General features: G+C 40.6%; 1 protein-coding gene across 2 annotated transcripts in view; it reads left to right on the top strand.

The window, feature by feature from the left end:
* LOC126413322 (ankyrin repeat and LEM domain-containing protein 2) overlaps positions 1-9908 on the top strand; it is a 147725-nt gene extending 137817 nt beyond the window's left edge. For both annotated transcript variants that reach the window (XM_050083227.1, XM_050083228.1), the window contains 2 exons: positions 9234-9365; positions 9463-9908. In XM_050083227.1, the coding sequence (XP_049939184.1) occupies positions 9234-9365; positions 9463-9634 (304 nt within the window). In that variant the 3' untranslated portion in view covers positions 9635-9908. The remainder of the gene's footprint in view (positions 1-9233; positions 9366-9462) is intronic.
* The last annotated feature ends 3310 nt before the right edge of the window (positions 9909-13218 follow it).

Genomic DNA, 13218 nt, shown 5'->3' with positions numbered 1-13218 from the left:
TTACTAAATTCTCTATCAATCTTCTATAAGATGAGGTTAAATAAAATAGGTGAAATAGCATCTCCAAGTTGTCTCAGTCCAGTGAACACCTAAAAATTTTCTGTTTCTCCTACAGGTGTCTTGACACAACATAAAGTTTCTTTGGTGCACATTTTAATTAATCTGATTAGCTTTGATGGTATTTCAAATTCCCTCATTATATTTAGAAGCATCTGTCAGTGTATGCTATTGTAGGCCTTTCTGAAATCTACAAATAATATACATACATCTACATTGAATTCCCAAGGCTTTTAATTTACCTATCTTAGAGTGAAAAGATGATCTAATGTGGATCTATTTCTGCAAAAACCGCATTGGTAATCACCAATTAATTCTTCAGTACTTGGGATCAGTCTGTTTAATAGGCGCGTCGATAGGATTTTATAAGCAACATCCAGTAAAGCATTTCCTCTGTAGTTGTCGCACACAAGGGGATCAGTCTTTGTAAATATGGGGCATATAATTGCAGTTTACCAGTCTGCAGGTATGGTTTCTGTCTTCCAAATTGTTTCTATTAAACATTGTATGTAGTTCTATTTCCAGTTGTAGTCCTCCATTCTTTAATAACTCAGCTTATATCTGGTCTTCACCACAAGCCCTGTTATTCTTTAATTTATTTATGGCTTGTTGCATTTCATTTACTGATAGGATGGTAACTTTTACATCGATTGTATCAGGTTCTTCAAATTTAAAGTAAGAATGTGGATCATTGCAGTTGAGTGATTGTGGAAAGTATGTCTTCCACCTTTTTTGTATATCACTCTTGTCGGTCAGTATTTTCCGATGCTGATCCTTTATAAACTGTTCTCTTTCAGCAAATATACCCAAAGATTTTTTAATACTTTGTTTCATCTGCCTTGCTCTGTGGTGCTTGAAATCATCCTCTGCTTCTTTTATCATATTGTTGTAGTATTCCCTTTTCTCTTGTCTTAGGGTTTGTTGTGTTTCCTGATGGATTTTGTAAGATCTCTCCTCCGGTGTCATATTGTTCATTTCTGTAATCCACACTTCTTGCATTTCTTTTCTCCAGAACTTTTTCTTGGCACTTTTTGTTAAATACTGTTCTTTCAGGTGTCTCCATCTGCTTTCAACATCTTGTTGTTCCCTGTTGGACAGTCTAGTTTTTGTTAGGTTGCTTTCCATTTCTTTGGTAAAGTTTTCTTTTAGATTTTCAGCCAGATTTCCTGAGTTATATCTAGTAATTTCCACTCTGTTTCCATTTATTTTTCTTCATTTCTTCCATTTATTTTTCTTTTTAATTTTATTTTCATTTTTGATAGAACTAGCATATGGTCTGTGCCACAATCGGCGTCCCTAAAGGTTCTAATATCCTTAGTACTGTTCTGGAATGTTTTTGGATAGCCACATGGTCTGATTCACTACTTCTCCATCTGTTGATATCCATGTCCCTAAGTGAATATGTTTGTGTTGAAATTTTGTGTCGCTTAGTGTGAGATCGCCAACAGCCTTGCCACATTGGTAACACCAGTTCCCGTCAGATCACTGAAATTAAGCACTGTCGGGCTGGGCTAGCACTTGGACAGATGACCATCCTGTCTGCCAAGCTCTGTTGGCAAGCGGGGTGCACTCAGCCCTTGTGAGGCAAATTTAGGAGCTACTTGATTGAGAAGTAGCGGCTCCGGTGTCGTAAACTGACTTACGTCTGGGAGAGCAGTGTGCTGACCACATGCTCCTCCATATCCGCATCCAGCGATGCCTGTGGCCTGAGGATGACATAGTGGCCAGTCGGTACCTTTGGGCCTTCGTGGCCTAAGCGAGAGGAGTTCAGTTTAGAGTTTTTAGTTTAGTGTGAGATCATTTATTATTGCAAAGTTTGTAAGTCGAACCCCATTATCCTAACTTTTATTGTGTAAGCTGAAATTACCAATGGTTGGTTTGTACATTTCCTGCTTTCCTACATTGACATTAAAATCTCTTAGCACTACATTTACATTATGTCTACTTATTGAGTTGTATGTGTGGTCCAATTGACTATAGAATTCTTCCTTCATATCATTATCCTTATCTTCTGTGGGTGCATGTGCATTTAGAAAAGTAATATCTAATCACTGAGCCTGAACCGTGATGTATGATATTCGATTGTTGACATGTTTGAATTCCTTTGTTGAGTCATTTATTGATTTATGAATGTAGAATCCAGTTCCAAATTCATGGCAATCTCCATAAATTAGAGTCATGTCTTGTATTTTCAGTGAGCCAGTTCCTTGCCATTTTACTTCGTGGAGAGCTGCCAGTTGTACCCTGTATTTCTATAGTTCATTTATTAGTATTTGGGCACTTCCAGGGCGGTATAGGCTTCTGATATTCCAAGAACCAAAAGAAAAATCCTTGTAGCTTTGCCAACTTTTGTTCTAGTATATTCTGTCCTGTTTCTAAGACATGCGTTGAGTATCCCGACTGGTCAGCATTTTTACATGAGCAGATTGGTAGACTCAGCACAACCACCAACTTGGAGGACCAGAAGTCTTGATTTTGGGATGCTCTTCCTGTAGGAGAATTGCCTTCACCACAGCTTGGCGAGCCTCTTCTGCCTGTGTTAGTTTTGGTCATCCCAGGTATTTTATTTCCCCGGTACCCTCAATATCTGGAGAGCTTTCCCCTATCTGCCACCTTGGGAGGTGCTCGATGGGGGACTAACAAACCCCACACAGGAGTTTCAAACCTTACAGGTTCATTTTTAACCCTGACCTACTGAGGCCATGCTGGCAGTGCCTGATCTTAATAATAAACTTCAAAGTGGCAACACATACTTTATAAATGATTGCAGAATGAATTCACAACCAACACATGCCTCTTACAAAGTCAGCTTGGTTAGAGAGACATGTGGATTGTGGCATTCATTCTGCAATCTTTTATAAAGCATATGTTGTCACTTTGATGTTTATTATTAAGATCAGGCACTGAGAGTGCAGCCTCAGTAAGCCAGGCTGGAAAATAAACCTGTAAGGTTTGAAGTTATTCGCATTAATATAAATATTGCAACTGTTAACAGAATCTTTACTAAATTCTTTAAGTATTTAAGTAAAGTTGCTGGTTCCCTGTGAGCAAAATGTTGAAAATGAAAAAAAAAGAAGAAAGATTTAGTTGCTAATCGAACTGTCAGTTGTTAAGACAAACAGATACATAAATAATCCTGTTGATGTTGTTGTAGTAACTAATATAATTTTAACTCATTCATTAATTGAACAGGGTTAATGGCTGAATCATTACTCTTTTTTCCTCCCTCTTTTCTTTCATTATTTAAGATTCTAGCTTGGCTCACTCAGGAATGTGGAACGAGTTAAGCTAAACGAGGGCATGCTGAAAAATAATGCTTCCAATTATTTGTTTGTTAAAACTAGTGAAGCTTTTTAAATAACACAAACATTATTAACATTTTACATCTTTATTCTTCATATCTACGTATTTATTTGTCAACATAGTCACCCTTGCGACAAACACATTTCTTCCAATGAGAGACCTGTTCATTGATACTGTCTCTGTAGAGTGTTTGACTTCGTTGATGGAGCTCTGCTTGCATCACTCCATCATTATCAAAGTGAAGTCCTCCAAGGTGTTCTTTAAGTTTTTTGAAACAGATGAGGCTTGGATGGGGCCAAGTTGATACTGTATGGAGGATGATCAATGAGAATGAACCCAAGGCATCGAATTGTTGCAAATGTCGCAGTGCTTGTATATGGTCTGGCATTGCCCATGCTAAAGGAGAGGGTGGTCCATGGGTGGACAAACTCTCTGAATTCAAAACCCAATCACAGCACACTTTCTCACAGACCAACATGTTTACTTTACACATTGCGATGTTACACACTATGATACGGAGCCCTCTAGCACCAGAGGGCTACAAATATGTATATATGAAGAAAAATATGTAGAATTTTAATAATGTTTGTTGTATTTAAAAAGCTTTTAGAGCTTTCACATAAATTTGGAGGCTTAACTTCTCAGCATGCCCATGTATATTAAAAGTTTTCAAGTGCCTTATAACTTCCAACTTGATTCTCATAGAGTAATTAATTTATTTAGCTGTTCTATAAACTTAACATATTTGGAACCACTTTTCACAAAATCGCTTTTTATATAATGTAGTTGCAGGCTTGACTTTAAGTTAATGTTGCACTTAACTAAATGTGTGCTCTGTCCTCAAAGCATGGTAAAGCAATATTCACATGAATGTTTCCATAAATAAAGTCATGAGATAAAGAAAATGAAATTCTTCGCTAGCAGATGTGAGATCTACATTTTTATCTTGAGTCTTCCTCATAGCTGTGCTGTGAATAAAATGGATTCCATCATCAGTAAAGAGCAGCTCAGCCATACGCAGCAAGAAAAATATATAATTCCATATTCATATGAAAAGATGATGGTAGGAATATTGTGTGCAGAGATTAGAGCTCCAATTTATTTTATTTAGTATAAATATAAATGTGTACCTCGTGTAGTTGGGGGTGAAAAAAACATCAGTAAATAATAAAATAAATTTGAAGGCTTAAATGATGATTGGTTGCTGCAAATCTTCCTTAGTAGTATACATCAGTCATATATTCCTTAACACATCACACAGAAAAGCAGAACAGGGACTGGCAAAGTGAAGAAAAAGCAAAATGAGTGTGGGTGGTTACTCTATTTTTACAATAAATCAGCTGGAATATCCTTACAGTTTTTACATTAAACACTTAGGTCAGTAAAAACACAGATGATGTGACTTACCGAACGAAAGTGCAGGCAGGTCGATAGACACACAAACATACACACGAAATTCAAGCTTTCGCAACAAACTGTTGCTCATCAGGAAAGAGGGAAGGAGAGGGAAAGACGAAAGGATGTGGGTTTTAAGGGAGAAAATGTCTGCTTGTGTCTGTGTATGTGCGGATGGATAAGTGTGTGTGCGAGTGTATACCTGTCCTTTTTTCCCCCTAAAGTAAGTCTTTCCGCTCCCGGGATTGGAATGACTCCTTACCCTCTCCCTTAAAACCCACTTCCTTTCGTCTTTCCCTCTCCTTCCCTCTTTCCTGATGAGGCAACAGTTTGTTGCGAAAGCTTGAATTTTGTGTGTATGTTTGTGTTTGTTTGTGTGTGTATCGACCTGCCAGCGCTTTCGTTCGGTAAGTCACCTCATCTTTGTTTTCATATATAATTTTTCCCACGTGGAATGTTTCCCTCTATATATATATATATATATATATATATATATATATATATATATATATTGTTGTGGTCTTCAGTCCTGAGACTGGTTTGATGCAGCTCTCCATGCTACTCTATCCTGTGCAAGCTTCATCATCTCCCAGTACCTACTGCAACCTACATCCTTCTGAATCTGCTTAGTGTAGTCATCTCTTGGTCTCCCTCTACGATTTTTACCCTCCACGCTGCCTTCCAATGCTAAATTTGTGATCCCTTGATGCCTCAGAACATGTCCTACCAACCAATCCCTTCTTCTTGTCAAGTTGTGCCACAAACTCCTCTTCTCCCCAATTCTGTTCAATACCTCCTCATTAGTTATGTGATCTACCCATCTAATCTTCAGCATTCTTCTGTAGCACCACATTTCGAAAGCTTCTATTCTCTTCTTGTCCAAACTATTTATCGTCCATGTTTCACTTCCATACATGGCTACACTCCATACAAATACTTTCAGAAATGACTTCCTGACACTTAAATCTATACTCGATGTTAACAAATTTCTCTTCTTCAGAAACGCTTTCGTTGCCATTGCCAGTCTACATTTTATATCCTCCCTACTTCGGCCATTATCAGTTATTTTGCTCCCCAAATAGCAAAACTCCTTTACTACTTTAAGTGTCTCATTTCCTAATCTAATTCCCTCAGCATCACCGGACTTAATTCGACTACATTCCATTATCCTCGTTTTGCTTTTGTTGATAGTCATCTTATATCCTCCTTTCAAGACACTATCCATTCCGTTCAATTGCTCTTCCAAGTCCTTTGCTGTCTATGACAGAATTACAATGTCATCGGCGAACCTCAAAGTTTTTATTTCTTCTCCATGGATTTTAATACCTACTCCGAATTTTTCTTTTGTTTCCTTCACTGCTTGCTCAATATACAGATTGAATAACATCGGGGAGAGGCTACAACCCTGTCTCACTCCCTTCCCAACCACTGCTTCCCATTCATGTCCCTCGACTCTTATAACTGCCATCTGGTTTCTGTACAAATTGTAAATAGCCTTTCGCTCCCTGTATTTTACCCCTGCCACCTTCAGAATTTGAAAGAGAGTATTCCAGTCAACACTGTCAAAAGCTTTCTCTAAGTCAACAAATGCTAGAAACGTAGGTTTGCCCTTCCTTAGTCTAGCTTCTAAGATAAGTCGTAGGGTCAGTATTGCCTCACGTGTTCCAACATTTCTACGGAATCCAAACTGATCTTCCCCGAGGTCGGCTTCTACTAGTTTTTCCATTCATCTGTAAAGAATTCGCGTTAGTATTTTGCAGCTGTGACTTATTAAACTGATAGTTCGGTATTTTTCACATCTGTCAACACCTGCTTTCTTTGGGATTGGAATTATTATATTCTTCTTGAAATCTGAGGGTATTTTACCTGTCTCATACATCTTGCTCACCAGATGGTAGAGTTTTGTCAGGACTGGCTCTCCCAAGGCCGTCAGTAGTTCCAATGGAATGTTGTCTACTCCAGGGGCCTTGTTTCGACCCAGGTCTTTCAGTGCTGTCAAACTCTTCACGTAGTATCATATCTCCCATTTCATCTTCATCTACATCCTCTTCCATTTCCATAATATTGTCCTCAAGTACATCGCCCTTGTATAGACCCTCTATATACTCCTTCCACCTTTCTGCTTTCCCCTCTTTGCTTAGGACTGGGTTTCCATCTGAGCTCTTGATGTTCATACAAGTTGTTCTCTTATCTCCAAAGGTCTCTTTAATTTTCCTGTAGGCAGTACCTATCTTACCCCTAGTGAGATAAGCCTCTACATCCTTACATTTGTCCTCTAGCCACCCCTGCTTAGCCATTTTGTACTTCCTGTCGATCTCGTTTTTGAGACGTCTGTATTCCTTTTTGCCTGTTTCATTTACTGCATTTTTATATTTTCTCCATTCATCAATTAAATTCAATATTTTTTCTCTTACACAAGGATTTCTATTAGCCCTCGTCTTTTTACCTACTTGATCCTCTGCTGCCTTCACTACTTCATCCCTCAAAGCTACCCATTCTTCTTCTACTGTATTTATTTCCCCCATTCCTGTCAATTGCTCCCTTATGCTCTCCCTGAAACTCTGTACAACCTCTGGTTCTTTTAGTTTATCCAGGTCCCATCTCCTTAAATTCCCACCTTTTTGCAGTTTCTTCAGTTTTAATCTACACGTCGTAACCAATAGATTGTGGTCAGAGTCCACATCTGCCCCTGGACATGTCTTACAATTTAAAACCTGGTTCCTAAACCTCTGTCTTACCACTATATAATCTATCTGAAACCTGTCAGTATCTCCAGGCTTCTTCCATGTATATAGCCTTCTTTTATGTTTCTTGAACCAAGTGTTAGCTATGATTAAGTTGTGCTCTGTGCAAAATTCTACCAGGCGGCTTCCTCTTTCATTTCTTTGCCCCAGTCCATATTCACCTACTACGTTTCCTTCTCTCCCTTTTCCTACTACCGAATTCCAGTCACCCATGACTATTAAATTTTCGTCACCCATCACTATCTGAATAATTTCTTTTATTTGATCATACATTTCTTCAATTTCTTCGTCATCTGCAGAGCTAGTTGGCATATAAATTTGGACTACTGTAGTAGGTGTGGGCTTCGTATCTATCTTGGCCACAACAATGCGTTCACTATGCTGTTTGTAGTAGCTTACCTGCATTCCTATTTTCCTATTCATTATTAAACCTACTCCTGCATTACCCCTATTTGATTTTGTGTTTATAACCCTGTAGTCACCTGCCCAGAAGTCTTGTTCCTCCTGCCACCGAACTTCACTAATTCCCACTATATCCATTTCCCTTTTTAAATTTTCTAACCTACCTGCCCGATTAAGGGATCTGACATTCCACGCTCCGATCCGTAGAACGCCAGTTTTCTTTCTCCGGATAACGACATCCTCTTGAGTAGTCCCCGCCCGGAGATCCGAATGGGGGACTATTTTACCTCCGGAATATTTTACCCAAGAGGACGCCATCATCATTTAACCATACAGTAAAGCTGCATGCCCTCAGGAAAAATTACGGCCATAGTTTCCCCTTGCTTTCAGCCATTCGCAGTACCAGCACAGCAAGGCCGTTTTGGTTAATGTTACAAGGCCAGATCAGTCAATCATCCAGACTGTTGCCCCTGCAACTACTGAAAAGGCCGCTGCCCTTCTTCAGGAACCACACGTTTGTCTGGCCTCTCAACAGATACCCCTCCGTTGTGGTTGCACCTATGGTACGGCTATCTGTATCGTTGAGGCACGCAAGCCTCCCCACCAACGGCAAGGTCCATGGTTCATGGTGTGTGTGTGTGTGTGTGTGTGTGTGTGTGTGTGTGTGTGTGTGTCTGTCTATGTATATATATATATATAAAAGCCAGTCTATCGACCTGCCAGCGCTTTTGTTTGGTAAGTCTCATCATCTTTGTTTTTAGATACATTTTCCCATGTGGAATGTTTCACACACACACACACACACACACACACACACACACACACACACACACACACAAACACAAGATGTGTTCATCAGTCATAATCCCGATCTCAGAAGAGTCTGGGATTCTGTAATGCTTATAGCATCTTGGTTTTTATAAAATGAGTATTGAGTTTTCCCACTTTTTGAAGTCACATACTCATAGATTACTTTTCCTTTCTAGTGTGTAGCAAGTTTGCATTGTCATTACCAAAGACAGTGTTTGAGTGTTGTGACCTATCCTTACTTCAATCACATTTCCACCACTATGCCCTTTGTAATCTTGTCCATTGCTTAAGGAATAACAACACTTTAGTCAAGTGTCTGGTGTTTGAGCCAATAGAGAACACACACACACACACACACACACACACACACACACACACACAGCGTGCGCGCGAACTGTCAGGATAATATTTTAATTAAAATAAGTTAACACTAACTGCATTTATCGTTTTGATCTGTGGTCAACCATTTATAGACACAGGAATAACTCTTTTCCTCAACTTAGTGCATTGTCATTGTTCCAGTAACACTCCCGGAAAAGTGGATTTGGATGTCCTTCATGCTCTGGCAGGAGTTGATATATTACAACAGAAGTATCCTAATATTTACAGGTGGCGACATGCTATCCTACTTTATCCAGAAAAAGAGAGGGAACTGTAAGTTAAAGAAAGCTATTGTCTTAATTAAATGTTTTGTTTCTTTTAAAACACTAGCCTGATTGTTGCTACTTATACTTCATTAACAAAAATACAGGTGGGCCAGTCCTGCATTCACACGGCACCTAAAGAAGCTGCAGACTCCGGGTACTCTGACGCCAACCCATAGACATGAAGATGGATTCTTATCTTCTCCAGATGCATGGCATAGAAGACTGGTGCGCTGTACGCATGCTCCCAGAGCAGTTGACTTCAGCAATGTAACATAGTGGGTGGAACTGTAGTAATTCCTTTATCATCCTCCAAGAATTGTTGTGCCTCGTTTTAAAAATATTATATCTTCTGTATATATTTCTCAAAATTATTTTTAATGTACATAATAACTTTGAACTGTGATGTACTTCTAATGTGCTTCCCTAAGCATTTTAAAAGATCCCTTGACTCTACAGATATTTTTATAATTTTATAGAGAAAAAGTATCTGTGTATATTGAAAAGTTGACTGTAACATTAAAATTTTACCTAAATACAGAAAACTGTATAATTTCTCTTTTATTTGAGTCTTTATGTATACCAGTGTCTGTTGTATGCTTTTCTAATAAGCTTAAGCCCTTCTTGCATAGAGTAAGGTTTGACCTAAGTTTGCTAGGTGCCATGTTTGACTATTGGCTTGCAGGGAGATTAGCTCACTTGACTGTGGATAGGCACACAAGCCACCAGTCTGCAATCTTTCTCAAATGATTTTAAAGGAAATGTTTGGTGAAAAAGAGATAAAAAAGATGATTCTTCAGAATCTCGTAGCTTCATTCATCAGCTCCATGATGAACAACCTATGGTGGTGTTAATCAATAACATTTCAAGATTAGGTAAACTACTGCAAGAAATTCAAAAAGGTTGCACTGAAAAACAGGCATTACTGTGGATGTACAGATGGCAAATGTTAGGTCATACATTGCTGTGCCTGAAGTGTAGCTAACGTATTAAAATAGTCCTTAAACTCGGAAGGATATCTCTATCTCCAATCGTGAAAAGAAGGATTTTATGTAAAGCACTCTGTTGTGATTGTGTGCACCAGCAAAAATGCCAGAATGATAAATTCATAACATATCTCGTATCTTGTTAACAGTCTGAGATATCGAAACAAGATTTTGGCAAATTATATCTTGCAAAGAGGAAGGTATTTGGCCATATGATTAATATGCAAAACTTCCATATCTCCCATGATATTCAAAAAAATACAGACTTTTTCAGTGAATTAATGTAACTGTTCAGACCATGGAGCTTTGGTGAAATGAAAATGCCTATGGATTCTGCATCAATGTAAGTGAAGAAATTACATTTTTTATTTTTGTACCAAGAATTGGCTTCTTCATACTCTGTTGACCTGTCTTGTCCTCAGTTGCTAGTTTAATAGTACACTGTTTCAATTGTGTTAGAATGCTAATGAGATGAATATTTGTAAACCCTGCTGTGTTTGAGGCAGAGAAACAGGTTTTAAAATGGCAACAAAAGGTTCCATATTACTCAAAACTCATCACTGATTATGTTTCTCTCAAGAAGTAAATAGGAGTAACAAGTCTGCGGTCGGTGGGCACCAAGATTGCCAGGTATAATTCCGTGGCCAACCTCGCTGCAGTCTGCCCTTCTCTCCCTTCACAAGCGAAGAAGCAGAAACACAAGAACAAGGGCAAGGCACCTCTGGTACCACCTGAGGTGCCGCCTTCCCCTCCTCCAGCCAATGAACCAATAGAGTCTGACCCCACCTATATGGACATTACCCCATCCATATCGGTGACGGATGGCAACTTGGCGGCGTGACTGGCTCAGGTCCGTTCACTTCCCATTTGGACTCCAGCTTGAGAATCGTCTAGTGAAATTGTAATGGCTATTTGTGTCACCTTCCGAGGTTGCAGCCCCTTCTTTCCTCGCACTCTGCTGCTTGCATTGCTCTCCAGGAGACCCATTTTGTCAATTCTTACTCACACACACTTCGTAGGTTCCATGCTTTCTGTCGAAACCAAATTGGTCCCTTGCGGGCTTCTTTCTGCAGCTGTTTCAACCATCCCTTCTTCCTTGGGTTCCCCCTCTCAGAAGATGGTCCCTTGGTGGACTCCAGAAATTGCTGCGGCCATAAAAGACCACCACCGTGCTCTTCAATGCTTCAAGCGGCACCCGTCTACTTCAGATATAGATTTGCTGGGAAGGATATGTGGCTGCCATAAGATTGCACACCCCTTCTTCACAAGTCTGGGAGAAACTAAGGCAAATTTTTGGCCATTGTCCTCCCACTGGCATTGCAGGAAATTCTGTGCGTGGTGTTGTCCTTACCCATCTGGACTTTGTCGCATACCATTTTGCTCAGCACTTTGCTCAAGTCTCTGCATCGACTCAGTATCTGCCCACATTCCTCCTCCTGAAAGAGCACTTGGAACGACTGCCTTTGTCTTTCATTTCTCGCTGCTTGGATCCTTATAATGTCCCATTTAGCGAGTGGGAATTCGCCAGTGCCCTCGCCTTTGTCCTGACATGGCTCCTGGACCGGATCAGGTACCTAACCAAATGCTCCAACACTTATTGGTGGCTGGCCACCGTCGTATACTGACCCTTTTCAGTCGTCTGTGGAGTGATGGGGTATTTCCTACCCAGTGGCAGCGATGCATAGTTATTCCAGTGAAGAAGTTGGGAAGCTCCCTCTTCAGTTGGATAGCTACTGTCCAATTAGCCTTACCAGTACCCTCTGCAAGCACCTTGAACACCTGGTGATTCTGCGGCTGTTTTGGATCCTTGAATCCACGGCTGTGAGTTTTGTGCCAACAACAGCTGATATCTTACACGCTCCGCATTCGCTGCACCCCACAGCACCCTAATTATGGTCTCCTTTATCCAGACATAGAGATCAACCTCCCGCGGCGGCGGCCACAATGTAGGCTTACCATGGCTGCCTGCATTAAGTCGCTCTTTTCTGAGCTCGAGCACTTCCCTTTATTACTGCCTCTTTTCTCTGCTCATGCGCGTACCCCTCTGTGGTGCGTCGCCTAGCCACAGCTCTGTCTTGATCTCTCCATCAACTCAAAGGATTCTGCCCCTCTGGAGGCCCTTTGCCACCAATTCTACAGTCTCCTCAGTTCATTCCAGGGTTTAGAAGTGATTTATACTGATGGCTCCATGGTTTCTGGACACCTGGTTATCCTTACACCTATGCGAGACATGCGGAACTTCGTTCCTTGCTAGATGGCTGTAGTGTTTTTACTGCAGAATTGGTAGCCCTCTTGTGTGCACTGGACCATGTCCACTTCTGCTCAGGACTGTCCTTCACTATCTGTAGTGACTCCTCGAGCAGTTTTCAAGCTATCAGCCACTGCTTCCCTCGCAAGCTGTTGGTCATAGCTATTCAGGACTCCCTTTCTCTTCTTGATCAACGTGGATGCTCAGTGGTTTTCATTTGGACCCCAGGCCATGTTGGGATCCCTGGCAATGAACTTGCCGATCGACTGGCTTAAGTGGCTACTAACGGGCCATCTCTTGCTATTGGCATTCCGGAAATAAACCTTCGCTTGGCATTATGTTGTAGGGTTTTGTGACTTTGGAATGCAGAATGGCACACTCTTTCTTTGCCAAACAAGCTCAGGGCGATAAAGTGTTCTACAACTATGTGTCGGTCCTCTCATAAAGCCTCTGTCGTCCTTTGCCGGCTCCACATCAGCCATACTTGGCTGACTCGTGGTTAGCTCCTCTTTCATGAGGACCCCACACTCTGTCGTTGTAGTAAATGTTGGCTGTGGTTCACCTCTTACTGGACTGTCCTGACTTAGTTGCCCTGCAACGGGCTTTTAGCTTTCCTGACTCACTACCCC

This window comes from Schistocerca serialis, chromosome 7, assembly GCF_023864345.2.
Source record: "Schistocerca serialis cubense isolate TAMUIC-IGC-003099 chromosome 7, iqSchSeri2.2, whole genome shotgun sequence".
Lineage (NCBI taxonomy): Eukaryota > Metazoa > Arthropoda > Insecta > Orthoptera > Acrididae > Schistocerca > Schistocerca serialis.
The sequence above is the reverse complement of the archived record's forward strand: the minus strand, read 5'-3'. Positions and strand labels throughout refer to the sequence as shown.